Source organism: Malania oleifera, chromosome 9 (assembly GCF_029873635.1).
Source record: "Malania oleifera isolate guangnan ecotype guangnan chromosome 9, ASM2987363v1, whole genome shotgun sequence".
NCBI lineage: Eukaryota > Viridiplantae > Streptophyta > Magnoliopsida > Santalales > Ximeniaceae > Malania > Malania oleifera.
This window is the reverse complement of record NC_080425.1, coordinates 19,328,322-19,356,312: the sequence shown is the minus strand read 5'-3', so window position 1 is coordinate 19,356,312 and position 27,991 is coordinate 19,328,322. Positions and strand designations below refer to the sequence as shown.

At 34.0% G+C, this 27,991-nt stretch overlaps 1 protein-coding gene across 4 annotated transcripts; it reads left to right on the top strand.

The window, feature by feature from the left end:
- On the top strand, window positions 1-27,049 carry LOC131163601 (polyadenylate-binding protein 2-like). Of its 4 annotated transcripts, none has more exons than XM_058120200.1 (6): window positions 1-168; window positions 252-354; window positions 4,957-5,027; window positions 26,295-26,486; window positions 26,588-26,715; window positions 26,805-27,049. In XM_058120200.1, the coding sequence occupies exons 1-6, from the start codon at window positions 130-132 to the stop codon at window positions 26,851-26,853; spliced, it is 582 nt and encodes a 193-aa protein (XP_057976183.1). In that variant the 5' UTR covers window positions 1-129; the 3' UTR covers window positions 26,854-27,049. The 4 variants fall into 4 exon arrangements, with proteins under 4 accessions (XP_057976183.1, XP_057976181.1, XP_057976180.1 ...); XM_058120198.1 differs by having other exon boundaries at window positions 3-174; window positions 26,588-26,709; XM_058120197.1 differs by having other exon boundaries at window positions 3-174.
- Window positions 27,050-27,991: the final 942 nt, after the last annotated feature.

Sequence of the window (27,991 nt, the reverse complement as noted above, 5' to 3'; positions counted from 1 at the left end):
GAAAGTAACATGACTTGTCCCCCCAATTTTGCAGAAATTTTATCATTGCTCTTATTCTATTTGTATGTATCGCTGAACACTTGATCTTTCGAGAGACGCAGCAAGCGAGCAAGGGAGAGAGACGGAGATATGGAAGGCGACGTTGACATGGCCGGAGTAGACAACGGGGCAGTCGTTGTTTCCTCTCCCTCTCTTTTATTCTTAATTGATTTTCATAGTATGAAACCCTAACCGGCGCTGTGGAATTGCAGGAACTGGACGACATGAAAAAGCGATTGAAGGAGATGGAAGATGAAGCGGCCGCTCTGCGGGAGATGCAGGCAAAGGTCGAGAAGGAAATGGGTTCTGTACAAGGTTTTTGCTTTGTGCTCACGTCTTCCTGATTTCTAGGGTTTTTGGACCTTCAATCTCCCTTTTGTTCCGTATGAGCGTGTCGTGACATGTTATATGTACTTTTCGCCGCGTCATAACATGTTATATGTACTAATCCCTAATAAAGTTTCAGGGATGTCGGTTCCCTACCGCCATCCTTGCTTTGTGAAGAGTTGAAGACACTGGATAAATGTACCTTTCAGTGGAAATAAAATGTACTCTTATCTACAGAAAATTTGGGGAGTAATTTCTATAAAAAAAAAGAAGGAGCTAAAAGAGTATTTAAAGCCCGATAAGCCACCAACCTTGGTGGAATGAGGGGATGGGTTTTGGTCTAGGTCTCATATTTGAGTCTTCCGCCGTAACCAAAAGCCAAAAAAAGAGAGGTACCCTTGGAAGGTATGTCTCATATAGGTTATTTAGGTGACAGGCTAATGTCCGATCGTTGAAGGATTTTTTATGTATTGAATAAATTTGGTAGCATTTTGTTAGGATCAATGTACATTTCATGGCAATTGGGGAAAAATCTGTCCTTGTTTGGGAGCATGCCACTGGCAATAGCAGTGGCTGGTGGTATGGGAAAGTGGGTAGTGCTAGTGAAGCTCTTCCTTGCTTGCGGAGCAATTAACACATCTTTGTATATGTACATAGGTGCTTCTGTGAGCAAGCTTTGATTGGAAGCCGAGGCGATGTAGGGCAGCATCATGGACCTCTTGCCATAGAAGAGATTAGAAGAAATTGAAGAGAGAAGGAAGGGGAAGAGAGGAGAAACTAGGGGAAATCATTCGATCAGTTTCAAATTCAAATTACTACAAGGCTTTCACACTCTATTTATAAGAAAGTCTCTTAACACATAAATTGCACTTATACTCCTAAAATTACATGAAACTACTAACACACCCTTAAAATACACGAATATTACAAAAAAATCCCCGAATACACATAATCTTATACTAATTAAATTAAGCCAACATTTTAAAAGGCTCAAAGCAAGGCATGCCTAAAATGCCTTGAGGCTCAATTATAAATACCAAATTTCAAAAAGGTTAATGCATTACATTAAGAGGCTTACGTATTTTGACAAAAGGCACACCTTTTGTGCCTTTTTAGTTGAGGCTTACACATTTGGATGTGTGATTCGCAAGTTAGAATTGGTTAGAAAAAATTAACTACATGTTTGTATAAAAGGAATGCCATAAAATTGAGTTGATTTCTAAAACTCTTGAACCTCAAACCTTTCCAAAATAATTGAAAGTTATATCTTAGATCATGAAAATAGTTTGAACTTTGTAATAGTGTAGCTATCTCTTGTGATGATTTATGTTATGTTTTCAAGTTAGCAATTTTTGAATGACCAACAAATAGTTTGCAAAGTATATCCAAAATTTTCTTTTTTACATTATATTTGTGATTTTCTTAATTTTTTTCTTTTTTTTTTAAATATATGTAATTTATTTAACATATATTTATCTTAAGAACAAATTCCCAAAGGGTAATGCCCCAATGCCTTAAGGCTTACACCTCGCCTCTTAAGGGTTAAAAGACCTCGCCTTATGCCTTCACCTTTTAAAACATTGATTATGAAACACACAATTAACTGTTAAATAGCAATCCCTTGACCCAAATCTTCCAAATTATTTTTCAATAGGGTTCTTCCCATAGTCTTGCTTCTTATCCTATGTCAAATCTTCCCTAGTTAGAAAAAAATTGATGTCAAATTTGAAGGAAGAAGCAAACTTAGACTCTTTGAAAGTCAGCACTTGAGTGATACAAGAAGCCAAGATCCATTGACAGCACCATAGACTTGAATTGAGAATTGGCATCAATGAACACATCAAGAATGAAAAACTCAACAAGAGGAATGTGTGGAAGACTTTGGATATCTCAAACACATGCATTTTCTTGCATGCAATGTCTTCAATTTGAGTAGCAACTCTAGCTAATTCTTTTTCTTGGTTGGTTGGTAGAGTGGACTTCTAAATGATCTTCTTGCCATTAATGTGGAAGACATGTTCCCAAATCCTTGAGTCACACCCAAACCATCCAACCAAGGAGAACTAGGGAGTGCATGGCCAATTTTTATGGGTATGATATTGTATCAAACATTAGCAAAATATTTACCTATTTGGATAGAACCAAACATCTTTCACGAACTTGTAAAGTAGAGTTGTCAACCCAAGATATCTTATAAGTCTTTTGGTGAGGTTCGGATGAAGTTGCATATGAGTGAGCCAATTTATAGGAATTATATTCGTAAGACATCTTCCATCAATGATGATTTTGCTAACATTACCTGCGCACCTGAGAAAGGTCTGAAAAATCTTAAAATTGTGCCCAAAGTATGACAAATGTTATTCCTTTTTCCAATAATTTGTCACCTTGGTGGAATTATATATCACCAAGGACCCTTAAGCAATATGCTAACAATTCTTAATCTGTTTGCAAAACACAAATGACTCCCAATTTTCAAGAACTATCTTCAATACATCTTTCATCTTTAATGTTTTGCTGAAATGGAACAAATTCACGTTGAAAATTCATGTTGAAAATTCACAAAATGCAGCAATAAAACCTGATTTTTGATGCTTGCAGCGATAATTTCTCGCCTTTCGCTTGCAAAAAAATAAGATCCACAATCAAAACATCACGCTGCAGATCAAAATATCATGGAAGAAACGCAAAATATCATGGCTGGATCAATTTCACGAGAAACTGGGAGCTGTAGAAGACAAGGTAGACTTCCTTGGCGGTGGTTCTTTGGCGATGATATGTCAGGCGAAGGTAGATCAGGTGGTGGGGATTACAACAGTGGTGGTGTTGTGATGAGAAAAGCACAGGAAGTTAGGGATTTTGGAAAACTGGCGGTTGGGAAATCTTTTGCCAGCACTTGGGGGACTACACGTCTGGTTGGACAACTTTGAAAATTTGCAGGTATGCCTTTTGGTGGTTTCTGTTTTTGATTGTGTGGGTGGTGTTGTGGAATTCTATCGGAAAAGTGGTGTTCAAAATAGGAGTGGCACAACTGTAGTTTGGCTGAAAGTTGCAGTGTTGGACATGGATGGAAAGTTAGAAATAGAAAGAGAGATGAAGAGAATTAAGAAAGTGATAAGAAGAAGAAATAGATTTTAGACAGAAAAGAGGAGAAAGAAAGAGAATATAGGGAGAAAATTGGAAGTTAAGAAGGAGTGTAAAAAACCAGAGAGAGAAAAGGGGCAGAATGATGTAGGGCAGCATCAAAGATCTGCAGCCATAGGAGAGATTTGAAGAAGTTGAAGCAAGGAAGGAAGGGGGGGAGAGAGGAGAGGAGATACAAGGGGGAATAGCACGTTCACTTTCAATTCAGTTGGAGAAGAGAGGGGAAAAATTGGGGATTAAAGTGAAAAATAGATATCAATCTCCAGCTCTGATACCAAATGATGCAGGGCAGCACAAGGATCTGCAGCCATAGGAGAGATTAGAAGAAATTGAAGAGAGGAAGGGGAGGAGCTATGAGGGGGAATCACACGCGCACTTACAAATTCAAATTCAACTACTTCATGGCTTTCATATACAATTTATAAGATAGCCTTTAACACATGGAATTACACTTATAGCCCTAAAATTGCATGAAACTACGAACACTCTGTTGAAATACACGAATACTACAAAAAAGCCCCCAAATACACATAATACCTATACTAATTAAACTAAACACAATTAGCTATTAACTAAGCCCAACAATCCCTTGATCCCTTGACCCAATTCTTCTAAATTATTCTCCAAGGATCTTCCCATAGTCATGGTTCTTTTCCTACATCACAAGGTTATTGAGGTTAAAATAGGGCATGAAAGATTCAAATCACCTTCATCTTTGTGTGTTTGTGTGTGTGTGTGTGTGTGTTTGTTTTTGTTTTATATTTTTGTTATTCACAAGGCTTTCACTTTTCAGAAGCTACAGCAAGACTATAGTAGGCTAGTAGCTGGATAAAGGACTATTTATTGCCTTGATTTTATTGAAAGCAACCTTGCCTTTCCCCTTATGCTTATTTTGAATTAAATTAGCTACAAAATTGCGAGATTTGTTGGATTTAACAATAACGTATGCAGTTTAAGTGCTTTAGTATAGTTCTTTTTCCAGTCAAGAGCTTTACATCAGGAAGTTGTTTGATTACTGCTTCACCTAGAAGCTTAAGCTATTTGGTTGTTGGCCAAAGATGTGTATTAAGCTGTAACTCTCCTTGCACGCTCAATCTGATTGCACTTGGAGAGGTACCAAATGATGAATGACACCTTTATAAAGAATAATATAATTCTTAACTAATTGACAATATTTGCAAGTAAGAACAGAACCTTGAACTTCGTTGCAATCATTTCAGATTACCAATTCACCTCAAAACTTATGCTATTAGGTTGTGGAACAACAGTGTACATCAAGCTTTAACAATACACGGATGAACTACATGGTACTTTTGTTTGGTTTTACAAGTACGAGTGGCAATAGAGTACCTTTGTCTCTTGTTAATAATAATAATAATAATAATAATAGAATTTTATCTGCATATATTTTAAGCTCTCTGTCCCTTATTCATTTTATGTGCAACTCAGATCCTGCTACTGCGGCTGCGGCACAAGCTAGTAGAGAGGAAGTAGATTCTCGATCAGTGTTTGTTGGTAATGTAAGGCCTCCTTTCCCTTATTTAGTTTGTCAATCCTCTCCTCCAATCTGATATTGCCTTGGAATTCTATTTTTGGGACAACAATATGATATTTCTTTGTTGACATGGACACTCTTATGGAAGGAGCCATGTTAGTATGTCACAAGAATGCTTCTTAGAGATGCAACCTGCCCTATAGAATGGTCCAGGGTTGGGAATTGCCTACCAAATTTACACATTTTTTCACACTTCTCCAATGCTTCCCCCTTGCAATAATGATGCACTTTGATATAAATTTCATTTTAAAAATTTCACTGCAGACAGTATAATGGAGAAAATAAAACCTTATTAATGATTTATTTTACTGAATTTATGACGAAAGAATTAATGTTTTGTGAATCTTAATGGAATAAAGTGGAGGGGGAAGAAGCATATGCATGTATATATGTGTGTGCATGTGCATATATGCAGGAGCATGTTTACTATGGTGCTCCTTCATGCCTTGTACTAGCAGGTTTTGAGGGTGGGGGCCCCTTTTGCAAATAAAAATACTTTATAGTGACGTCATTTTCTTTTGAGATATTTGATAAAATTTTTTAATTATGATTGGTTTGTGTTGCTTTTGCCCTGTGGTTACCTTTGGGTCATGCATACTTCTACAAAATAGTAATTCTTATGTCAAGCAAAGGCACTTTGCTGACTTGTGTATAATGTTCTTTAGATGTGTTCACAATTTTTAAATGTATTTTTAATTTTGAACATTTTTTCAAGAGTCCTCAAACACTTATTTGGTCTCTCCAACTCTCTTTAGTTATGATAATGACATTGTTATGGATTTTATTTGATTTTATTCAATAAATATTATTCGATGATAATGACGTTGATTTTATTCATTAAATATTATAATGCTGTAGAAAAAGAAATATAACAATGTGATCTTGGACAAGAAGCCAAACCATTTGTTGTATTGGAGATTAATGGAGAAGCATAGGACATGGATTGATGTGCTTAATTAATTAGTTTTATTTTTTATAGTTAGTATTAACTAGCATATGATTATGTGTTTCTAGGATTTGTAATATTTTGTATTTTAGGGGTATGTAATTTATTGTAGTTTTAGGGCTATATGTGCCATTTCATTTGTTAAGAGGCTTTCTTATAATAAGTGTGTGAAAGCCACATTGCAAGCAGGTTAATGAATTTGAATTTGAAGTGAAACGTGAGTTTTCCCCCTTGTATTTCCTCTGTCCTCTCTTCCCTCTTTCTTCTTCCTCTTTCCTCCATTCCCCCTCTCATGGCTGCAAATCTTTGATGCTGTGCTTGCATTATTTGGTATCAAAGCTCAACCATGACCTCATTCTTCCATTTCAATTTCCCCATCATTCCCTTTCACTCTTCTTCTCCCCCCTCTTCTTCTCTTCTTCTCTTCTTCCTTACTACGTTGTTTTGCAACTTTTCTCTCCCTCTCTGTTGCTATTGCTTCGTTCTTCTTTGTCTTCTTCTTCTCCCTTATTCTTTCTTCTTTTATTCTTCTTCTCCCTTCTTTCTTCTTGTTGTCTTTTTCTCTCTTTGTTTCTCTTTCTTCGCAAGGCAATGAATGTGTTTGAAGACATCCAAAGTCTTTCAAACACTTCTGTTGTTGAGTTTTTCATTCCTAATGTCTTTATTGATGCCAAGCCTCAAGTCAAGTCTATGATGCCGCCCAAGGATCATGGTTTCTTGTATCACTCAAGCATTGGCTTTCAAAGAAGTTACAAGTTTGCTTCTTATTTTTGATCCGCCAACATTTCAAAATTTGAGGCCAAATATTTTATAACTGGGGGGACATTTGGTGTAGGACAAGAATCCAAACCATGGGTTGACCCTTGTTGGAGATTAATGGAGAAGCATTAGACAAGGGTTGATGTGTTTAATTAATTAGTTTTATTATGTGTATTTAGTATTAACTAGTATATGGTTATGTGTATTTTGGGGCTTGTTTGTAATACTTGTGCATTGGAATGCTACTAAATGGGCAAAGGAGGAAGCTAGCAAAAGAGCAGCTAGTATTGTTTTGGTGCCTACCTTTTGGAGTACCATTGTCCATGCTCTTAATTGATAGACTCACTTGTCTGCGTACTCTGTTTGGTTGATGGGGAAAAGAAACCTGTAAGGGGATATATTTATGAAGCAATGGATAGGGCTAAGGAAGCCATAACTAGGGTTTTTGATGAGAGAGAGAGAGGATAATTTCAAGGAGGCATTTGAAATTATTGATACGAGGTGGGGATGCCAACTCCATCAACCGTTGCATGCAGCTGCACAGTGCACACTACTTGAACTCGGAATATTTCTATTCAGATCCCCACATTTCGCAAGATGAAGAAATCATGGCGGGCTTGTACGAATGCATTACAAGGTTGGTGCCAACCCATGAATTGCAAGATAAAATTCTGCATGAGTTGGAAAATTACACTAGCACTAGTGGCCTCTTTGGAATTGGTTTAGTAGTGAGGCAAAGGAAGATAAAAGCATGGGGTAGTCTAAAATTATTTTTGCTATTTAGCTAGTAGGTATTCATTTTAAATTTATTTTATAACAGCGCAATGGTGGATATCATTTGGATCATCGACTCCAAACTTGCAAAAGGTTGCTGTGAAAATCCTTAGCCTCACGTGTAGTGCTACTGTCTGCGAAAGAAATTGGAGCATATTCCAACATTTAAGTCATTAGGATATCGTGGATTAAAGAACATGAACTACCAATCTACTGCTTTTTAGGATCATTATTTAGTATGTTACTTTAAACTTCTTGCAGCTTCATAGCAAAAGGAGAAATAAGCTAGCCTAGCAACACTTGAATGATTTGGTATTTGTGAAATATAATCGAACTTTGAGGCGTCGATACAAAAAGTGTTACACCATTGATCCCATCCTTCTAAAGGACATTGATGATAGTAATGAGTGGTTGATTGGTAGGATGGATGGCAATTTTGATGAGAATGGTGAACTTGTGTTTGAAGATGATCTTTTGACTTGGGGTTTTGTTGCCAGAGCTGCTGGAGTAAATAACTGCTTGCATCACTCTAGATCAAGAATAAGTGCAAATATGTTATCATCTTCTAGAGGAAGAGCATCATCTAGCAGTGCTAGGGGCTGGACTACAGTTTTGGAACTTGTAGAAGAGGATGAGATCCAAGTGGATAGTGCAGAGGAGACAGAAGAGGAAGAAGATGTTGGAGAAGAAAATTCTGATGATGAAGAGGAAGATGATGATATCTTGGCAGACTTAGTTGATGATGAGTCATGAATGATGATTGAGGAGGATTTTTGGATTTTAGACTCTGAAATCTTTTATTGTACTCTTTTGATATTGAACTATGTTGATGCTTTTGGGCCTTCAGCCTGGCAATTTCATTTCATTTCTAATTTGAAGCTTGAACTCTTGCATGCGTAATTACGTATGTTGAACTATGTTTGTTTCACTTGGAACTTGGTACTTGGTACTTGGTTGTCATAATTTCTATGCATTTATGTTTTGGTATTGAATATTTTGGCATTTTAAGTTCTAATATTACTATTGATGTGTTCATATATCAATTATCCACCAAATAGGCATTGTATACAATTTTAATAAATGTGCGCCTCATCTTTGTAAAGCACGCACCTTCGCCTCGCACCTCATCTCCAAGTACCCTTTGCGCCTCGGTGTGCCTTGAGCCTTTGACTACTATGTTCCCAAATCGATTGGGATTTCTAATTAATATGATTCCAAAATCAATTGGAATTCTATTTAATGTTAGGATTATTTAATGTTTGTTAGGATTTCCAAATCAATTAGGATTCAAGAGGATATTTTACAATCCTAATAGGAGTAAGTTTCTCTACCCTATATATGTGACTTCTACAGAGCTTTTGGCATGCAAGCAATGAAGTAATAACATAATTCATGGCTTTTGGGTAATTTGGAGGTAGATCCCCTCGAAGTTCAAAGCCCTATTTTCTCTTACTATTTTCCCTTCTTTAAATTTCCCCAATTTCTCTACGATAAAACCCCACGGTCTTATTAAATAGTTTGGGAGAAGATTCATTTTTTGGCTTCTCTTTAGTGTGTAGGTCATGGGAAATTTAAGAGGGTGATCTTTTAAGATATTCAACACAATTTGATGTTTTTGGTTGAATTGTTGGTGTGCGCCTTTTTTTTTTTTCGGGGGGGGGGGGGGGGGGGTTTTTGTTGTTTTTTTTTTTTTTTTTGATTTTCTTCTTTGCTTTTATCTGTATTTTCTCATATTTTTTTTGGGAGATGTCTTATTCTCCTGTCTGTATGTTTTTAACCTATCGATGAATTTCTTCTTATTCTATAAAAAAAATATTTTCTGCATTGTTTTGATCTCTGATTAATTCACAATTGCCTCCTTTTCCATTTATTATTGAAAAAAGGGGTTAATTTCGAGTTACGTTCTACAAAAGCTTTAAAGAGAAATAATGATTGCATTTTTTCCTCTAATGGTGAAAAAATTGATTTGGGGGATGAATCAGGGTGGAGGTTAATGAGGATGGCGTGTCTTATCACATATAAGAAATTTGGACTTATCAGATTGATGGGGAATGTGACTTTGATCGTGAGTTTGCATGTGATGGTTGTCTATCATTTGGATGAATTTTTCTAGTATTGATATCATATAAATTCCAATTTGACTTGCGTAGAGATTAATAGGTGATTGATTTCAAAGGAAATAGAATTTTGCCCACTCTTGTTTCACTTGAGTAGAAGGTTAATGAGAAGAATATTGAAGTCCAGCAACTTATGGATAAGATGGGTTTGTGATTGTCTGCTTTTGGAGGCTAAGAAGTGACTGTGCTAAGAGCAAGAAGAAAAAGATGAATTAGGTTGGGAGGAAAGGATTTGAAAAGGGGCTTTTTGATTTAGTCACATTAGGTTTTTTGTTTTATTTCTTCTTTCCTCATTTGTCTATATTTTTAGTTTAAAAGACTTTTTGTAAGTTTTTCTTCTCTTTTCCATAACTTTCTTTTGCTATTAAAAAAAAAAAAAACCATCTTTTGTTTTTAGATAATCTTCTATCTTTCCCAATAGACAATGTGCCATAAGCTTCTATTTATATTGACACCCTAAAAAACCTAGCAAATCGCAATTCTTGATTTGAACTTAATAAATGAATCCCTGCTGTAAAATGAATAAACTGTATGGGTGAAAGTTAGTATGCTATAGTAACTGGAACAGTATTTGTGCAACAGTACTATGTACAGGAATCTAACTTTTTTTGGAATCTAACTTTTTTTCTGGTTTTATCTTGCGTAAATTAGTGGACCGGGTGAGCCTTTTTGTTTTTTCAAAAAGAAAATTTTAATAATGTTTTCATGTTTCATATGCAAGCTAGCCTCAACAAGGTTGGGACTTCACCTTTGTTGAGTTGGATTGATTTGTTTTGTTTTTTCTTTTTTGTTTTAATTTTTTGTTTTGTTTTTTTTTTTGTTTATATATTTTTCCATAAATTTTAGTATTTAAACTATATTTTTTTGTTTATATCACTTATATTATTGAGTTAACTGTTCCTTATTTATTTTTTGTGGAATTTGGTGCTAACATCCCTATTGACTGGGATGATGGAAATTTACCTTATTATCTGAAAAATATTTAAAATCATAATTCAATTAATGATTGAGGAATGGACACTGCATCTATTTTGGTATATGTATTACTAGTCTGAGTTCTGAGATAGGACAGTGCATCTTCTTTGGCAATCCATTTCCTTGTTACTGTTCTGTTGTATAAATGTGGGTTGACCACTAAAATCTTGTCCAGTTGTTATTTCATTTTAAGTTTTTTTAAATTAAATATAAGCTTCTATTGGTGTTGCTTGGTTTTAAAATTTTGTTTTGACTGAAGTTTTGACAACCATCGCAGGGTCAATGCTTCGTTCTCCAAGTTCTGATTAACTAGTGGTGGGGTTGGGTGGAAGTAATTCTGAATTAAAATATCCCTGGTTTATAGAAGGAAAATTTGTTCAAAATTATAGCTGTATGTGCGGATAAAGAAAAATGAGGAAGGTGAAAGAAAGAAAAAGGAGTGATTGTAGGAGGAGAAGAATAGAGGGAACTCCTTCCCCTTGCAGTCCCAAGAAAGAAAAGAATCAAAGAAAAAAAAAAGAGAGAAAAGAAAAAGAAACAAAAGAAAATAGAAATAAGAGGAACAACTAGTAGGCAACTGGAACAGTTTTAGAAAAAAAAAAAAACTCAGAAAGAAAAAAGCCTGATTTCCCTACTTGATATGGTTGAAGGATGGAAGATTAGCCTTTGAAAGGATTAACAATTGTGTCAGTACAAATTCAAGTTCTTGGTCTGAAATGAACAGATCAATGGATGAAGTTTGAGATTCCTCAGCCCACTCATTCAGGTCAAAGGAGTAAAGTGCCTTGGAGAATAAAGACAACCTGTGGGTATGGACTGTCATGGTTTTAAAGCCAGAGTGCTGCTTATGGTGGTGGTGGTGGTCTATGCCCTGGGAATCTTTTGATATTTTGCTGCTTATGGTGAGGGATCTTTGATCTCTTTTTTTTTTTCCCCTTGGAATAAATAGGGATCTCTGATTTCTTTCCAGTTATTATATCATGTTTGTCTTGTTTAGATAGGAACAACTAAATATCCATTAATGCTTTCATAAGATGATGGTCAGTAGCAATATGATTTGAACTGTTTACTTGTATTTTGGGTTCCTTGTTGTAAATTTATTATTATCTTCAACTCCAGGACTTCATAAATTTATGACCTGTAAGAATTTAGCTGAAAATTTTGAGTTCCATGCATTTACAGGGGCATAAATATTTTTTCTTGAATGGTAATGTGATCTGTAATTCATTTATGCCATATTGGATTATCGTCGACTCTTTTAATCTGCAAAATACATACTAATGGTGGTTCTTACGTCTTATCAAAATAGTAATCTTATGGAATATGTTCCTATTTTTATACTCGTACCTTTTTGCTTTCATAATTTTATTCCTACCATCTTCATCACTTTCTGCATTCCCAATTTTCACTAATGAGCTTTGGTGGGGAAAGAAAAATTTATGATTATTATTTTTTTATTATTTTTGAAGGGGTGTCTTGGCACAACGGCAGAGTTGTCGTTGTGTGACTCTAGGTCACGAGTTTGAGGTATGGAAACAGCCTCTTGCAAAAATGCAAAGGTAAGGCTGTTTATTATCTACCCATCATGATCCACCTTTTCCACTGATCTCGCATATGCGGGAGTTTTGTGCATCAGGTTGCCCTTTTTTAAAATTTTATTTTTATTTTTGGGTGATGAAATTAGCTGTACTTAACAAAAATGCTGGAAGTTTGAGTTGGGGCACAAATCTTAGCATTTAGCAATGATATGTGCTTCTATGAGTCCTTTGCCTGCAGAAGAATAGCTTCTTTTGGTGGAAGAAAAAATAACTCAAAAAAATGTATTTATTTGTTTATTTTTTGTTCTCTATCAAGCTTTGAAACCATGGTCTTAAATTTTGGTAATTTTGAGAAAAACCGGAAAATACTTATGGCCTATTTGGTTGTGGAAAATAGTTTTTATTTTCCATTATAATTTTTGAAAGAATCACAAAAAAGTTAGCTAATGTTTCATTTTTACAACATTTGCATGAAATAAATGAACAACAATAAATAGTTTTGCACTATCTGCTTGTATAAATAGTTTTATTTTCCATTTCTAATTGTTAAATTATTACAGTGTCAACTTGTTTTCTAATTTTCCAACTTTATATAGAAAAATTGGAATTTTTTTTTTTGTAATTATTTTTAAGATTTCTAACTCTTTGTGTATGGGCACATGGAATTCGAATCTTGAGTTTTAATTTATATTGGTTATGTATATAGTTTCTTCTAAATCTATACAACTCCAAATTCTAGCCGCAAAATCCATGATCCCAAATATTACCTTAGATAATTTTTGGGAAATTGAAAAACAAGTTGTATTTTTATAATTATTTTGAAATATATGAATAAAAAATGAAAAATAATTTTTTACATTTAAACAAATTCTTTATTTCTACATTTTTAATATGACTCTTGGAAAACTAAAAAATAAGCTAAAATAATTATAATTCTTGGAAAAACTATAGAATGGAAACGAAAAATGTTCTTGACAACTAAACAGGTGCTGAAATTTTCAATTATGTTTCTAAATTATTCACAATAATACATTTTAATATTTCCCAAATTTTCATCTATAGTCTCTGTAGAATTTATTTTAAGTTTCAAGTATTTTCTTAAAATTGAAATCTTAATTTCCACAAATTATCTCTTGAAATTTCCATCAAAATTGAAAATGTAGTCCTTCTCTTGAGCCATGAAATAATTAATAACTCATTGTTTGGAAGTTGCTTTTTATCGTCTGAGTTCATCAATTTTTGCATCTTTTTGTTTCAATTTTCAACTTAACCTGGGCCTCAATTCTTTGTATTTATTTTTTTTCCCTGGTTTGGCATTTTAAATTGTTTTGTTGAATTTCAGAACCTTTTCCAGTTTAAGATAGTTGTAACAAAGAATAATTAGATTTGATATATTCAAATGAAGGCTTGAGTGATATATAGTTATATCTCTAAAGTAAGATGGACCAAAGAGGGAAAAATGGTAAAACATTTGAGTTTTAATTAATTTGACTCTCGCAGCCTCGCTCCTCTTTTCCATTACCTCGATAACAGATTGCATTTTTTTCTTGCCTCTTCATTTTGTGTCTTTATTTTCCCATGAATTTTCCATACTAAAATTAGGATTCATGTTTGCAATTTACAATTCTCATAATTCTGCATTTTTGTTTTGTAACTGCTAACTTCATCCATTGCATTTGTATTTGAGATATTTGTAATCATTGGTTTGGAGTAATGCCATTGTTTTTTTTTTTTAAATTTTATTTACAGGGTTTAAAGTAATTGATTGATTAAAAAAAAGTTTAAAATAATTGATTAAATAAGAAAACCACATGGATCCTTTTGTTTATTGAATTGGATCTTTAGTTTGGAAATGGTATGGTAACATTAAATTGGGATGAAAAAGTTAGAAAACCATTTACAAGTCAATAAAAAGATTATCTTTGAGGAAATACCTGAAAGGATCTTCAAAGTTTGGTCACAAAGGGGAGCCGAAGATGATTCAATTAGATGGTGAGAAGCTGATATCTTAAGGTCTGTTTCGTAACGTTGCTGTTTTCTATTTTCTGTTTCCATTTTTATGCAGTGAAGAAACAAATTACAAAAACCGTTTGTTTATGTTGCTAGTTTTCTATTTCTGTTATAAGCTTTCAACTGTTTGCAAAATGACTTAAAACCAGATTTTATAGTTTTCAGCTGTTTTGGAAATTTGTTGCTAAAAAAATTTTAATATCCAGAAATAGGTTTTTTAATTAAATCATTCATTTTATACACACTTTTGAATTAAAATTAAATAAATTTATCACATGAATTTAAATATTACCTTACATAATCTATACAACTCTAAATTTGAGCCTCAAAATACATGATTCCAAATATTGCCTTACATAATTTTTGGGAAATTGAAAAACAAATTGTCTTGTTTATAATTATTTTGAAATCTAAAAATAAAAAATGAAAAATAATTTTTTACATATAAACAAATTTTTTATTTCTACAGTTTTAATATGACTCTTGGAAAACTAAAAGATAAGCTAAAATATTTATAATTTTTTGAAAAACTAAAGAATGGAAAACGAAAAATGTTTTCGACAACTAAACGGATGCTTAGCTTTTTAATTATGTTTCTAAATTACCTACAATAATATATTTTTTAATATTTCTGAAAGTTTCATCCATAATTTGCAAAATTTATTTTTAGTTTCTAGTTTTTTCTTAAAATTGAAATCTTAATTTCCACAAATTTTCTATTCAAATTTCCATTGAAATTGAAAATTTAATCCTTCTCTTGAGCCAAGAAATATTTAATAACCCGTTGTTTGGAAGTAGCATTTTATCTTCTGAGTTTCATTAATTTATGCATTTTTTATTTTAATTTTCAACTCAACTTGAGCCTCAATTCTTTGTATTTATTTTTTTTCCTGGTTTCGCATTTTAAATTGTTTTGTTGAATTTCAGAACCTTTTCCAGTTTAAGATAGTTCTAACAAAAAATAATTAGATTTGATATATTCGAATGATGGCTTGAGTGAGGATATAGTTATACTCTAAAGCAAGATGGACCAAGAGGGAAAAAGGAAAATGAAACATTGAGTTCTAATTAATTTGAATTTGTCCGCCTCGCTCCTCTTTTCCATCACCTCTATAACGTATTGCATTTTTTGCTTCTTCTTCATTTTGTGTCTTTCTTTTCCCATGAATTTTCCGTACTAAAATTAGGATTCATGTTTGCAATTTACAATTCTCGTAATTCTGCGTTTTTGTTTTGTGACTACAAACTTAATTCATTGCATTTGTACTTGAGATTTTTGGAATCATTGGCTTGGAGTAATGCCATTGTTTTTTATTTATTTTTAAATAATTTTTATTTACAAGATTTAAAGTAATTGATTGATTAAAAAAAGTTTAAAATAATTTATTGCATTAGAAAACCGCATGAATCCTTTGTTTATTGAATTGGATCTTTAGTTTGGAAAAGGCATGGTCTAATGTTAAATTGGCATGAAAAGTTTGAAAACCATTTACAAGTCGAAGAAAAGATTATCTTTGAAGAAATAGCTGAGAGGATCTTAAAAGTTAGGTCACAAAGGGGAGCTGATGATAATCCAATCATATGGAGAGAAGCTAATATCTTAATGCCTTTTTGGTAACGTTGCTATTTTCTGTTTTTTATTTCTATTCTTAACGCGTTTGTTTATGTTGCTAGTTTTCTATTTCTGTTTTCAAGTTTCAATTGCTTGCTAAAAAAACTGAAAACCAAAATTTATGGTATTTAGTTGTTTTGGCAACTTGTAGCTAGAAAATTTTAATATTTAGAAATAAATAGTTTAATTAAATAATTCATTTTATATACACTTTAAAATAAAATTAAATAAAATAATCACATGTATTTATATATATATATATATATATATATATAAAATATCCATAAATCTAAAATATTAAAAAATAATAAAAGCCAAGTACAAAATATTCTCACTATTTTTCGACTTTCTTGTACGCTAAGATTTTTATTGTAAAGTGAATTTTGAAAATATAACAATCAAGTAATGTAATTATAATAATATATATTTTTATTGTCAAATTTTTAAAAATATTGCTTGATTTAAAGATGAAAATGAGCATTTTTAATTAGGTTTAAATTAGTTTTTACTTTACAAATATTAACCAAATAGCTTGCTGGTTTTTGTTTTTTTTAGTTTCTGTTTTTGATTTTTAGTTTTTGTTTTTATAATTTTTGACATTGATACCAAACGACCCCTTAATTTTTGTGGCATTATATCTGTTTGGTTGGTCTTGAATATAATTTTAGGGAACGTTAAGGAGATGTGTGCTATGATTGAAAGCATGCTTTTAGCTCCAGATATGTGATGCTGGACAGATTTGGGAAGGATATGTCATATCTTGGGGAACATAGGTTGGGGAAGGAGGTTTTAAGGGTTTGTGTGTAGGGTAGAAAGTAGGAAGAAGTTTTTGAAGTCAACTAGGGTTGGATTCAATTGAGATCTACTCACAAGGATGGTTGGAATGGATGCAGCAGGTCGCTGGAGATTCTAGATAGGAAAAGATTAGGGCTGTAGATTGCGAGGTTGGGATTTATGGTGGTGTGAGGCAAATGAAATATCCTAGGGTTTTAGGGATTCTATTTGGTAGGAGGGTGGGGGGTTGCATGGACAATACCTAGAAAAGAAGAAGAATAATGAGGAGGAGAAAAAAATGAATATATTTGGTATTTGTATACTCCCGTGCTTGGTTTCCGTGCTAGGAGACCTAGTGGACTTTGGGACTGAAATAATATGTGTTACTAATATAGCCATCTTTAACTTCACTAGACTCGCAAGAAAACAAGCATGAACTCTTAGAAATTGTGTCGTGGGGCCTCAGAATCCTGAAGCCAAAAGAATCAACATTGCTTGGATGTGCTAAACATGTGACCTGCGCAGTGACAAGACTACACCAAGTTCCATACTCATCCGAATACATGGGAATTCTTATGTAATCAACTCATTGGCCAAGCATTGTGGCATGACAGCCCTTGTACCAATGGGTACGGACATTGAAGAACCATGACTTGGACGGTGAGTGTGTTGAACTTGCGTCCCACGAGAACTGGGGTTACTCTCATCCCCAAAACATGATCCTCGTGTCACTCACCTACCACTAACCGCTTGCAAGATGGAGCTAGGAGAAGATACAACACTACTCAAGGCCTATACATGTTAAACATTCCTTGATAGTCCAATCAGGGTAAGATGGCACCACCCAAAAGTAAACCCAAGTGCCAAAATGAATGCTTGCCCTAGCTTGTGGGTCGGGAGTAATGCATGACCTCATTCTCTCCAATTGTCATCCGTGAGGCTCCCAATTCCACGTGGAATCCCAAGACACCCCTCTAGGACGTCCAGAGCCTACCCCCATGCGCTTCTTGGAATGTTCATTTAGTGCCAAAAGGACGTCAGGGGTGATAAGATGCTCATTTGGTGTCGTCCACCCACCCACTCCCCAACCCCCAGTATAATCATCTTTCCATACCATTCTTGTTCTAGCATGAATAACCATTAGTGGTTAATTGTACTTCACTTGGTTGAGAATGACATTGTAGTTACAATTTAGATACTGTAAAGGCATAGCGACAGTCCTAGTTCATCTACGAAAACTCCATTATCAAATCCATGTTTTGTTACTTCCAAGCCACATTCGCATGCCCATCAAGTTCTTTCAAGGCTATCCATACGGCTCTATGGCACATGTCATGGATGTGAAACTCTGTAACACATTGCTCGGAATGGAAGGATTTGCAAATTACAACAACAACAACAACAAAACCAAGCCTTAGTCCCACTAAGTGGGGTCGGCTATATGAATCCTTTTCCGCCAATTTATGCGATCATGGACCATTTCTTTTGATAGATTCAAAGATATTATATCCTTATTCACTATCTTCTCCCAAGTTATTTTAGGTCTACCCCTACCCCTTCTACTGCCCCTCATAGTAACTAAGTCACTCTTCCTCACAGGTGCACTATAAGGCCTACGTTGCAAGTGTCCATACCATCTGAGTCGTCCTTCCCTTATCTTATCTTCTATAGGAGTTACACCTAACTTACCACGAATATGTTCATTCTTTAATTTATCTTTCAATGTTATACCACTCATCCATCTAAGCATTCTCATCTCGGCAACTTTTACTTTTTGGATCTTATGTTTCTTCGTCGCCCAACATTCTGATCCATATAGCATAGCTGGTCTTATAGCTGTCCTATAAAACTTTCCTTTCAATTTTAAGGGTATTGTATGATCACATAGAACACTTGAAGAACTTCTCCATTTTACCCAACCTGCTTTAACTCTATGTATTACATCATCTTTAATTTCTCCTTCAGCTTCCATAATAGATCCAAGGTATCGAAATCTATAAGTGCTATTTATTTCTTCATCATCAAGTTTAACTTTGTCTCCAATATTCCTCCTATCATTCCTAAAATTACATTTCATATATTCTGTTTAATTTCTACTTATCTTAAAGCCTCTAGATTCCAAAGCTTCTCTCCATAATTCTAACTCAGCCTCTACTCCATCCCTAGTTTCGTCAATTAATACAATATCATCTGCAAACAACATACACCATGGAACTTCCTTTTGAATGCTCTTAGTCAATTGGTCCATCACTAAAGCAGAAAGATAAGGACTCAAAGCAGATCCTTGATGTACACCTATGGTAATTGGATTCTTTAGTTTCTCCATCTATAGTCTTTACACTAGTCATTACTTCATCGTACATATCCTTAATGACATCGGTATACCTACAACATACACCATTTTTTTCTAAAACCCACCATAGAACTTCCCTAGGTATCCTATCATATGTTTTCTCAAGGTCAATAAATATCATATGCAAGTCCCTCTTCTTTTCCCTAAACTTTTCCATTAATCTTCTTAAAAGATAAATAGCTTCTGTGGTAGATCTCCTAGGCATAAAACCAAATTGATTTTCTGAGATCTTCGTTTCTAACATTAATATTTGTTCAACTACTCTTTCCCATAGTTTCTCGTATGATTCATAAGTTTAATTCCACGATAGTTATTACAATTTTGAATATCTCCTTTATTTTTGTATATAGGTATTAAAGTGCTTTTCCTCCATTCATCTGGCATTTTCTTAGTTTTTACAATTGTATTAAATAAATTAATTAACCATATACTTCCGTTTTCACCCAAGCATTTCCAAACTTCAATTGGGATGTTACTGGTCCCATAGCTTTCCCATTTTTCATCTTTTTTAGTGCAAACTTAACTTCGTTAACTCTAATTTTTCGAATAAATATTATATTTTTAGTCTTTTCCTCATTTGACAATTCTAAATTTAAGCCTTCTATTTGGTTTTCGTTAAACAACTTACTAAAGTAACTTCACTATCTTTCTTTAATATCTTCGTCCTTAACCAAGACAATATCATCCTCATTTTTTATACATTTTACATTTCCTAAGTCCTTGTTCTTCCTTTCTCTAGCTTTAGCAAGTTTAAATATATCTCTTTCCCCTTCTTTTGTACCTAATCTATCATACAAACTATTAAATGATCTATATTTAGCTTCACTAATGGCCCTTTTTGCATCTTTTCTTGCCTTCTTATATTTTTCAAAGTTATCGCTATTTCTACATTTTTGCCACGTTTTATACCAAATTCTTTTTGTCTTTATGATTTTTTGTACATCTTTATCCCACCACCAACTTTCTTTGCTATTAGAGAATCTTCCCCTTGATTCGCCTAAAATCTCTTTTGCTATCTTTTTAATAGAGCTAGCTAATCTATTCCAAAGAGTATTTGAATCTATCCCATCCTCTAAGGTCCAATCCCCATCTTTGATCATTTTATCTTTAAATTTTATTATATTTTCTTCTTTTAGGTTCCACCATCTAGTTCTCCTACATTGGTTTATTTTATCCTTTTTCTTCCATTTTTTAATGCATATATCTAACACTAAGACTCTATGTTGTGTGGTTAGACTTTCACCTGGAATAACTTTACAATCCTTACAATCCTTGCATGATACACGATCTACCCTCCTAGAGTGAGTTAGAATCACAATTCTAAGAACGTACATTTTCCTAAGTCACAAATCTCACAAGAAATGGTTGAATTTGGTGAGAATGCGTGAGAAATGAAGTACTGTTATTGCCCTCGATTGGTAATATTATTTCAATTCTTCTTTTAAACAACGGGATAAAATAGGAAACAAGTTTTTTTTTTTTTCCTCCCCATTTTCAATGCCATACATAAGAATTCAATTGAATTTTACTTATAAGTCTATCCATACCAACTAGGCATTATTTATTGAATTTTTAAATGAATTGTACTGAATTCAATTGATTTGTATTTAAATATGATTCCTAGTAGATTCTAGAATAATCTGAGCATGATCAAATTACCTAATTAACCTTGTGATGAGGAGCCAACAAATTACATTTTTGCTGCTGAACATGAGACACCTGTAAAATGCTAAAATTAAAATAATACAACAAAGGGTAACAAATAAGGTTCTTCAATGGCTTCATCAACATTGACCATGAGGTCTTTTTGGAAGCAAGTGTTGGACTTCAGTGCACTATTGGCAGTCAGCATATGCTCTTGGAATTTGGAAAAAAGGCCTGAGCATCCGAAGTTTTAAACTTTGTAAAAGATTCTATATCAAGATAATATTGTTTGATTCTTTATATTACTGTGACTCATTTTGGTGCTGATAAATTGCGGAGAAATAAATGAAAATAATTATGTTGATGGACACACACACACACACACATGCATTGCTGGATTTATTCTGAAGTCGAGTAATTGTTGATATAGATGGTGCATGTTGTTGAAGGTTGATTTGTTGATATAGTTGCATGAATTTGTCCATGTGGCTGTTACGTACATGCTCCTGGTATGGGAATTTTGGAAGATGAAAAAACCTCATTTTCATATAAATGGACTGAAGTAGTTTTAAGCTAATAATGAATGGGTAAAGGGTTACATTTATCTGTGATGATCTGAATTTAGTTTTGAGCATATGATGTCACCATTCTCAGCATCTTCTATAGGTATTAGCTTTTTGATGATTATTAAAATCTCTCTCAAATTCCAGGATTATTAAAATTTCTTTCGCAGTTGAGGTGATTAGATATTAATAACTACTGTTTTCTGCATCAGGAAAAAAATTGTTTTGAATTGGGGCCTTAGCTTTCCACAAATGATTGGCATGAAGAAAAGAAAGAGGAGAGAATTAGACAAGAATAAAATAATTCACATGGAGAATTAGACAAGAATAAAATAATTTACATGGAGAAGACACAAGAAGCATAAAACCCTAGACACTAACATCCCCACAGTAAGAATACCACTTGGAATTCAAAAAATGAAGAAGTAATGAAAGCTCCTTACTCCTTAGTCCTCCTATCATTAAATTTACTATAAAAATGAAAATCCCAAGAAACAACAACACTTACAAGTATCAATAGTCACAGGAAGAAAATAATGGTAGCTGCTTACCCACCATGGCAATGCTTTTATGCACCAACTAACTGTTCCCCAAGCCTCCCTCATCCTTATACTTACAATTAATTTCCCTCGCAAGATGATCCTCTCACTCACACATGACAATAGAAAAAAAAGTCTCTAATAATTCTCTCCAACTAAGCTGGAACCTTTTGGAATCCTAAACAACAAATTTGAAATAAAGGGCAATTAAGGAAAGACAAGTTCTTCCCCAACATTAAAAAAAAAAAATCCCGAATAGCATTCTTCCTCAATCAACGCATTTGGAAACCTTAGAAATTATTTGAGTCCCAAAGTTTCAAAGGGTGAGGATTGCCAAAGGAACACTTAGATAAGTCAAGAGGCCACTGAAATCGCATAATCCACAAGAGTTGCTAAATTAGAAGCCACATCTGGATTTAGATTAATAGCAGCTAAGCCGCACTTTCCCAAATTAATCTTGAGACCTGAAACTTACGCAATGACCACCACAATAATAAGAATATCATAGAAGGAAGTTGTATTATCATACAAGAATAAAATAGTAACATCTTGAACTGCAAATGCATAACAACCAAAAGCATCCCTCCTTTTTGCTTTACACTCCAGGATCAATAGAGAGCCCTATGGCCAATCAGCAGCAATAATGAAACAGCAGAAATCAGTGGATAGATGATAAATTCCTTGCACAAAAAAAGAGAAAGAAATGGTTAATGATATGATCAACTGGTGAATTATGACTTAATGAATTATGGCTTAATTATTCCATTGCTCGAAAACGACCATAGCATACCTCCTTTTTGCTGTACCCTTAACAAAACATCTATCGATGACCCTATTATGCATCTTACTCGAAACATCAGTAACCAAAATGAAGAGAGGAGGAAATAATAGATCCACTTCTCTCCCCCCTGGATGCTGAAAACCAAGTTGTGTTATCTTGCACGAAGAACCTTTCTTCTGACTTCTAACATTCTCGACAGTCTCATTAGCCACTAAAACATCCAAAATATACCTCCCTCTAACAAAAGTAGATTGAGAGCAAGAAATAGTACCCCAGTCACCTCCCTAATCCTATCTGTAAGAACCTTAGCAATTATCCCATAAACAATCGTGATCAAGCTAATAGTCCGGCAATCATTAAATGTAAAATTATTATCCATTTTAGGATCTAAGTTAAGATTGAGTTCATACTTCTAGGAATCACTCCACCTACATAAAATTCATGAAGCACTTTCATTGAAATCGGTTTTGACCGCATCCCAAAACTGTTGAAAAAAAGCTAAATTAAACTTGTTAGGCCCAAGGGTTTTCTCCCCATTGTACCAAGCATCACCCTCTTAACCTCCTCAAAAGGTCCCTCCAATTGGGCTAACTGATCTCTTGAAATAGGAGACTGCCCAAACCCTCACATGTATCTTCCTCTGTTTGAAGATCCTATGAACCCAGCAATCTCCTCTAAAATATCAGCTAGATTCATAACAACACCACCTCCATTGGTCCCTGGTTACAACAACAACAACAATAAAACCAAGCCGTAGTCCCACTAAGTGGGATCGGCTATATGAATCATTTTTCGCCAATTTATGCGATCATGAACTATTTCTTTTGATAGATTCAAGGATATTAAATCCTTGCTCACTATCTCCTTCCAAGTTATTTTAGGTCTACCCCTACCCCTTCTATTGTCCCCCATAGTAACTAAATCACTTTTCCTCACAGGTGTACTATAAGACTTACATTGCAAGTGTCCATACCATCTGAGTCATCCCTCCCTTATCTTCTATAAGAGTTACACCTACCACGAATATGTTCATTCCTTAATTTATCTTTCAATGTTATACCAGTCATCCATCTAAGCATTCTCATCTCGGCAACTTTTACTTTTTGGATATTATGTTTTTTCGTCGCCCAACATTCCGATCCATATAGCATAGCTGGTCTTATAGCTGTCCTATAAAACTTCCCTTTCAATTTTAAGGGTATTCTACGATCACATAGTACACTTGAAGCACTTCTCCATTTTAACCAACCTGCTTTAACTCTATGCATTACATTATATTCAATTTCTCCTTCAGCTTGCATAATAGATCCAAGGTATCGAAATCTACAAGTGCTATTTATTTCTTCATCATCAAGTTTAACTTTGTCTCCAATATTTTTTCTATCATTACTAAAATTACATTTCATATATTTTGTTTTATTTCTACTTATCCTAAAGCCTCTAAATTCTAAAGCTTCTCTCCATAATTCTAACTCAGCCTCTACTCCGTCCCTAGTTTCGTCAATTAATATAATATCATCTGCAAACAACATACACCATGGAACCTTCTTTTTGAATACTCTTGGTCCATTGGTTCCTGATTCTTTCATCATATTCTTGCTATGTCTGCCATTAGCTACCCTGTGACAATAGTTCTAAAAGATGGCGATGGCACATATAATAGTAATGGTTGCAGTGTGGCGGTTGTCGTTATTTCAGATGTTATCTAACATGTAACCAATGCTGTGCCAGTGAATTTGTTTATGAGATTGGAAAAGTTGTTAAAACTTATAGATTTTCACATTTTTTTGACTTTGCATATTAATGCTGAATGATTACTACCAAAATTTTAAATCAAGTTACACTGATATGTAGCATATGCTGAACATGTTGAATGTTACATGGGTTTTTTGTTGATGAAGGGAGAGATATCTTTTTGCTGCTACTAGCGACCATTTTATTGAGTATAAATCTAATCTAAGTAAGAAGTCATTAAATTATGAATCATAAATACCATAAATATCTAAGAATAAGAGGTGTGAGACAGAGTAAAGACCTATAGTCTTTTAGCTGCTACTAGTGACCATTTTATTGAGTATAAATCTAATCTAAATGAAGAAATCATAAAATTATGAATCATAAACAATGGTACATATTTATATTTCATATTTTGTAGCATACATTGTAAAGCATAAACATCTAATTGAAGAATATATGGTGTGGGACAGAGAGTGAAGACCTCCTGGCATCAAGTTTAAGTTTTGATATGATTTTTTAGCAATTAAAAGATGTGGATGTATGTTACAAATATAGTTTCTAATAAAATTCGATTTCTCCCCTACACAACAGTCTGTTTGTCTTCAGTAAATTTGAGTTAAATCCTTCGCGATTACTAATTATGATGAATATAGTTTATAAATTTGTTTTAAGTTTTAAAAGCTTGGAATGCTTTTAAAAAGTACAAAATTGGTGCAAAAAATTCAAATTTGCTACTGGTTTGGAGGCATAACAGCTCGTAGCATAACATCTGGCATAACAGCCTGATGTGAATAAGGGAACTATGAGATATCGTCCCATTACAGTATTGGAAGGTACTGATACTGTTAATGGTGTTACTTCATGGCAACTCCAGGGAATGAGGATGCATGTACTGAATTCAGCATTTTGTTTGTATTTTTTAAAAATTAGGGGTTGATGTGTAGTTATTAGGGAGTAATGAAACAGGAAGTTGGCATTTTGTATCAAATAATAATTTCCTATATGTAAAATATCTCTTCTTCTCGTGTATCCTTCTTCCTGCCACCTCTATTCTTCCCTTTATATTTTCTCACTGCCCTTCTGTTCTACATCAATCTACTTCTGATATTTGATTTCCAATATCACGTTAGAACTGTTAATGCATTAGTTGCATGCCACAATTTAATCAATCATGGATAAAAAAGGAAGTGGGTTGGGGTGGGGCGCTGGGGGCTTTGATTAATCTCTCATGCATTTACCCTTGATTTTTTGTACATTAGTAATACTAGAGCTGACCGTATACTGATTTTGTTTCTGTTTAAATTATAGCAAGTGGTTTGGCGATGGGAATTGTGTTGGGGTGCTGGGGGTTTTAATTGATTTCTTATGCATTTACCCTTGATTTTTTGTACACTAGTAATCCTAGAGTTGACCATATACTCATTTTGTTTCTGGCTAAATTATAGCAAGTTGTTTGGGGACAGGTATTGTGTTGCTTGTATTGAATTCTTTTCTTGGCCAATATTTACATGTTTCAGATCTGGATATACTCTTGAATAATGCTTTCTGTTTTTTAGTTTTCTCAGGTGGGCATGGATTCATCAATATTTTTAATTGCCCTAATTTTCTGCCTTGTTCTTAACTGTTGTTTTTTGAAACTCAATTCTTCAAGTATTATGAATTTGCTATTTAAAGTATACGTGGAAGGATGAATAGTAGAGAACGTTTTATTAGGTATTTCCTTTACTTGGTTTGGCAATCCTGTAGTGACAATGGGGGCAGACCTGCAGCTTGAGCCTTGCATAACGAGCCACTTGTTCAGGACTTGTTTATGTATGAAACATTTATATCTCAAATAATATACAAGAACTATGACTTGCTTAAATTGTTAGCTTAATTGCATTTTGTTTCTAGTGATCATTGGTTTAACAATTTTATGTGACTTTTTTTTATTGATGTTTTCCTTATGTTCATGATTATAGTTTGTCTTGATATCATGGGCTGGATGTTTGAACTGGACAGGACAGCACTTGGCTGTTTTGCCTTTGGTTGCAAAATGCTGGTTTGATTCATCCAAACTTTTTTTGTGGTATTTTGCCTTGCTGCTTATATGCCAAAATTTTGTTTCTAGGTTGACTATTCCTGTACGCCTGAAGAAGTGCAGCAGCATTTCCAGTCATGTGGAACTATAAATAGAATTACCATTCGAACTAACAAATTTGGCCAACCAAAAGGTTATGCTTATGTCGAATTCCTTGAAACAGAGGCTGTTCAAGAGGCTCTCCTCTTAAACGAATCCGAACTACATGGGCGCCAGTTGAAGGTCAAGCCAGTCCATTTACCCTGATGATTTTGAAAACCCTTTTCTTGCTGTTTTTTCTGGTAAAACTGACTACATGAATGACTGATTTTGTTTCATTGCAGGTACTAGCAAAGCGGACCAACATTCCTGGGATGAAGCAATATCGTCCGCGGCGGGCCAATCCTTTCATGGGTTATCGGTCTAGGACGCCATATATGGTTCCTTATTTTAATTCCCCGTATGGGTATGGGTAGGCTCCTCTTCTATTGCCTTTTTAACTTGGCTTGATTTTTGAATTAGATGGTGATCAGCAATTGCATATTTCACTATCTCTTGCAGGAAGGCTCCCAGATACAGAATGCCCATGCGTTACAGTCCCTACTTCTGAAGGTTCACCTTTGTATGAGAGGACGGGCAGTTCAAAAAAATATGCTCTTCCTGCCACAATGGATGAGCACCTTTGGGGGAGATCTTTATGAGACGTTTGTGGCTTTTATGGTGACTTGAGCATTTGTTAAGAGTTTGATGTTATTTCCATGTAATTTATTAAGCTTGCTTATACCACCCTGTTGCTCTGCTCTAAATCTTTTTGTGCTATTGGAAGCTTCATTTACTGGTGCTTCCACCCGTGATGGGCCAGATATTTTGAGAGGTAGAATTGAGCTAACAGAAGGAAACAATCCTCGTTAGGGTCTTGAGGAGGAGAAAGAGAAGGAAAATTAAATGAGGCTTGCGAATTGCTTTCAACGAAACCCTATAGACCAAATAGTACCATGCAAGCAGGGTCTAAATAGCAACATATGCAAAAATATGGTCTGAAAAACACAATGGAGGAGAGGAGAACTAAAAATATTTGGAGTATTTTTACTTGATCCTAATGTTAGGGTTCCATGACGCTTGAAGGGAATACGTTTTGTTTTTCTATAGTTTCAGGACAATTTTGTCTAGTTCTTTAGAGTTGTTTTTGCGCCCTTTGTTCTTCTGCTGGTTTCTGGGGAAGTATCTTTTTGATGAAGGTTGGAGCTTTACGTTGGAGTATTGACTTGGGTTGCTTGAGCGATGTGGTGCCTGGTTCTCAAAACATTGGCTTTAGGTATTTTTTCTCTCACAAGAAAAACTAGAATGTTCCAGGGCATGATTTGGAATTTGAAAATAGTTGAGAGAGATGAAAGGAATATATGAGAACTTTTGTTTAGTTAAAAAAATGAAATAAGCAAAAGTTTAATTTTATGTATGATTAATATTTGATTTTTTTTAAATTTAAAATTAAGAAATAACTTTTTGTCTAAGAGTAGTTGATAAAGATAGAAGATGTGATGGAAAATAATTGTTCATTTTTTTGAAACAATATAGTCAAATATCATATTAATTTTTAAAATTCACATAGAAAAATTGAATTTTTTTTAATATTATTTTTAGATTGGAATTTGATTTTAGACTCTTATTTGTGTAGATTATAATAACATAGAAAATAAAATTGCATTTAATTTTTAAAATTGTTTTGTTATATCAAAGTCGCATATCCA